The sequence below is a fragment of the Camellia sinensis genome, chromosome 8 (assembly GCF_055761805.1).
Source record: "Camellia sinensis isolate YWXY chromosome 8, ASM5576180v1, whole genome shotgun sequence".
Lineage (NCBI taxonomy): Eukaryota > Viridiplantae > Streptophyta > Magnoliopsida > Ericales > Theaceae > Camellia > Camellia sinensis.
This window is the reverse complement of record NC_138968.1, coordinates 157,812,434-157,816,389: the sequence shown is the minus strand read 5'-3', so window position 1 is coordinate 157,816,389 and position 3,956 is coordinate 157,812,434. Positions and strand designations below refer to the sequence as shown.

General features: G+C 39.5%; 1 protein-coding gene across 1 annotated transcript; it reads left to right on the top strand.

Annotated features, from left to right (window-relative positions):
- The first annotated feature begins 538 nt into the window (after positions 1–538).
- Positions 539–1,123, top strand: LOC145798217 (uncharacterized). Its single transcript, XM_082885713.1, has 2 exons — positions 539–821; positions 927–1,123. Exons 1-2 carry the CDS (start codon positions 539–541, stop codon positions 1,121–1,123), a joined length of 480 nt encoding a protein of 159 aa, XP_082741839.1.
- The last annotated feature ends 2,833 nt before the right edge of the window (positions 1,124–3,956 follow it).

Genomic DNA, 3,956 nt, shown 5'->3' with positions numbered 1-3,956 from the left:
GTCAACAGGTTAAGGCAGAACATCAACGACTATTTGGACTTTTGCAGCCTCTCGAGATCCCTACCTGGAAATGAGAGTACATCTCTATGGATTTCGTGGATGGATTGTTGCGGTCTAAGCGAGGCAATGAATCTATTTGGGTGATAGTGGATCGACTCACCAAGTCTGCTCATTTTATTCCTATCAATGTTCACCAAACTGCGGATAAACTAGCTAGGCTGTATATTTGGGAGGTGATGCGACTTTATGGCGCACCAGTTTCTATAGTTTTGGATCTTGATCCGTTGTTTGTGGCAGAGTTTTGGGAGAGCTTTCAACGTGCTTTGGGTGCTAGGTTAGACCTGAGCACAACTTATTATCCTCAGACGGATGGGAAAACTGAACGGGTAAATCAGATCTTGGAGGATATGTTGAGAGCTTGTGTCCTCGATCTTGGTGGTAGTTGGGAAGAACACTTGCCATTGGTGGAGTTTTCTTATAATAATAGCTATCACTCCAGTATCAAGATGGCACCTTTTGAGGCTTTGTATGAGAGGCCATGTCGATCACCTGCTTGTTGGATAGAGGTAGGAGATGCACCGTTGTTAGGGCCAGAGTTTTAAGAGAGACCATAGAGAAGGTGAACATTATTCAGGAACGTATTAAGACTGCACAGAGTCGTCAGAAGAGTTACGCTGATAGAAAGCATAAGAGGGTTGAGTTGAATGTTGGAGATTTTGTATTTTTAAAGGTCTCGCCGATTAAGGGTATCATACGGTTCGAAAAGAAGGGAAAGTTGGCACCTAGATTTGTGGGACCATACGAGATCACTGAGAGGGTTGGTAATGTGCCTTACAAATTAGCCCTACCACCTGCTTTAACTATGATTCACAACGTGTTCTACGTATCTTTATTGCAGAAGTGTGTACAAGACCTTTCCTAAGTAGTATCACCAGAAGTGTTGGAGATTAGTGACGATCTAACATATGTGGTGCGACCGGTTACTATTCTAGATCGGGATGTAAAGCAGTTGCGACGCAAGAAAGTGAACTTGGTGAAAGTGCAATGGAGCGAGGATGAGAATGATATCACTTGGGAATTGGAAGAGAAAGTTTGGCGTATGCACCCAGAGCTTTTTGTTTAGTACTCTCTCCTATCGAATCTCGGGACGAGATTCTTTTGAGGTGTGTATATTTTAGCGACCTTGATTTTTTCGTAAATCTTTATTTATTTATTATTACTTGATTCTATCTTTATTAATTGCATAGTTATATAAGAATTTAATGTGGTATTTAATTAATTTAATGTGTTAGTTAATTATATATAATTAATCTGAATATTTATATTTATATATTTTATATTTGTAATTTATTTGTATAATATAATATAATAGGAAATTAGGTTATTATATATATAATATAATATAAGTAGCCAACTAGGTTTAGAAGTTAATAGGAAAACAAAGAAAGAAAGAAAAAAAGAAGAGGAGAGCAACAGTAAGCCCATGAGAGAGAGAGAGAGAGAGAGAGAGAGAGAGAGAGAGAGAGAAGAGGGCTTTGTGGTTCAACCGAGAGAGAGGAACAGCAGGAGGAAGAAAAAAAGAGAGTGAAAAGAGAAGAAAAAAATATTAGGGTTTTGTTTTGGTGGCTCCATTTGTTCTTCAAATAATTCTTTGATCTTCAAAAAAATATTGTGAGTACAAAACCCACTTCCCTTCATTTATATTTAATTCGTTATTTTTATTTGTTTATTTTTATTTATTTGATGTTGAATTGATTTCGTATTTGCATGTAGATTGTTGATCGATTTTAATTATTTTGATTAGTTGTGTATGTAAGGTTTAGGGTTTTTAGATGATTGATTGACTTTAATTATTTTGTTTAATTTATGTATTTTTTTTATGACTTTAGTATTGGGATAATTTGGCCTAGTTTGTAACCGTACATTATTTAAGTTATTTTGACTATTTATTGTTACTTTAATGTTGGAGGTATTGGTTAGTTATGAAATTATGGTGGATGGTTTGGTTGGCGTTTAGTTTTTTTGTTTCACCCCTAGGATTTGGATGATGGAATATTGATTGGGGTTTAGCCATAATTTAATATTTAATTTTCCAAATTTTGGGGCGTGACAATTTGAGAAGCTGACCTTCACACATCTACTGAGAGAGAACAACAAGTTCACTAACACTTTATCAACTCTATCTTCCATAATAGACTTCCCGTTTGGAGTCTGGATGCGTCCGATCATCATTGAGCAGAGATATACGCCGGCCTACGAAACTATCGCCGCAATAGATGAAGTGCAAGATCAAAACCCTTGGTTTTATGATATCTGGAACTTCTTGGAAAATGAGGTTTATCCACTAGGAGCAAACGCCAAAGATAAGAGGGCAATATGACGGATGACTGTTCAATTTATCATCTGCAGAGGTAAACTGTACACGAGGGGTCATCTGGGAATGCACAAGTTATGTGTCAACGTAGAGGAATCAAAGCGCCTAATGGAGGCCATCCACGGAGGACAGTGCGGAGTGCATATGAACAGAGTAATGTTAGCTTGAAAGATTCTCAAGCAAGGTTACTACTGGTCTACTATGGAGGAGGATTGTATTGGTTTTGTTTGGCGATGCCACAAATGCCAAATTCATGCAAATCGCATGAACATCCCTCCATCGAAACTGTACAACATGACTTCACCATGGCTTTTCTCAGTCTGGGGAATCGACGTCATCAGCGCAATCACACCGAAAAGGTCAAATGGGCATGAATACATTCTAGTGGCAATTGATTACTTTACAAAGTGGGTGAAAGCTCAGTATTATGCAGTGTTGAAAGCAACGCATGTGGCTAAGTTTATCCGAAACAACATCATTTGCCGTTATGGAGTCCCAAACGAGATCATCTCAGATAATGGCTCCCATTTCAAGAAATAAGTAATCGACTTGTTGGAGAAATACAACGTGGCTTTCAAAAGTCATCCACATACAGATCGCAAACCAACAGAGCTATTGAGGCTGCCAACAAGAACATTAAGCATATTTTGCAGAAAATGGTTGAGACCTATAGGGATTGGCTAGATAAATTTCCATTTGCACTCTAGGGTTATAGAACTTCAATCTGGACGTCTCCTGGGGCAACTCCTTACTCTCTTGTTTATAGAATGAAAGTTGTCCTGCCAATCGAAATAGAAGTTCCGTCGCTGCGGGTTGTAGCTGAGTGTCAGATAGCAAAGGCGGATTGGCAGCAGAGCAGGTTTGAAGAACTGATACTGTTCGATGAGAGAAGGCTGAAAGCACTATACCATGTTTAGGGTTATCAACGCAGGATTGCCAGGGGCTTTTAACAAGAAAGCTAAGTCCCAGAATCTCAAAGAAGGGGATCTGGTGCTAAAAGACAACCGAGCTCCCATCCATGACCCTAGGGGCAAGTTCAAATCCATTTAGACTCGTCCTTACATCATCAAAACTATCTGGTCGAGTGGAGCTGTTACTCTCATGGACTTGGACGGCATAGAATTTTCCCAACAGATCAACATGGACAAGTTGAAGAAATACTATCTCTGAGAGGCTCGCTAGGCCGAAAACTCGGAAGGGCGACCTAGGCAAAAGGTAAAGCACAAAAATTAGAAATAAAAGAAAAACTAACCTCGAAAGGATGAAAACCCTAAAGGGCGGCCTTGGCAAAAGTTAGAGTGCAAAAGGAGAGCGTTAACACTCGAGTGAACCCGAACCGAACTACGTACGGCCTGATTCCCATCTTCGGGATACGTAGGCAACTTCATTCTGAAGTTTGGCCATAAACACCTCCAAATCAACTGTCCTGTCCATGTGTTGACCAGGTCATCTTTGTCTGTTCTTTATTTGAGAGTTTGGTTGTGATCTTTATTCTGAGAACTGGTTACAGTACTGAGCAGTGCTATTCAAACAAGGGGCAAGTTGTGATCTTTGGATTCGGGGTTGTACATCTCGAGGATTG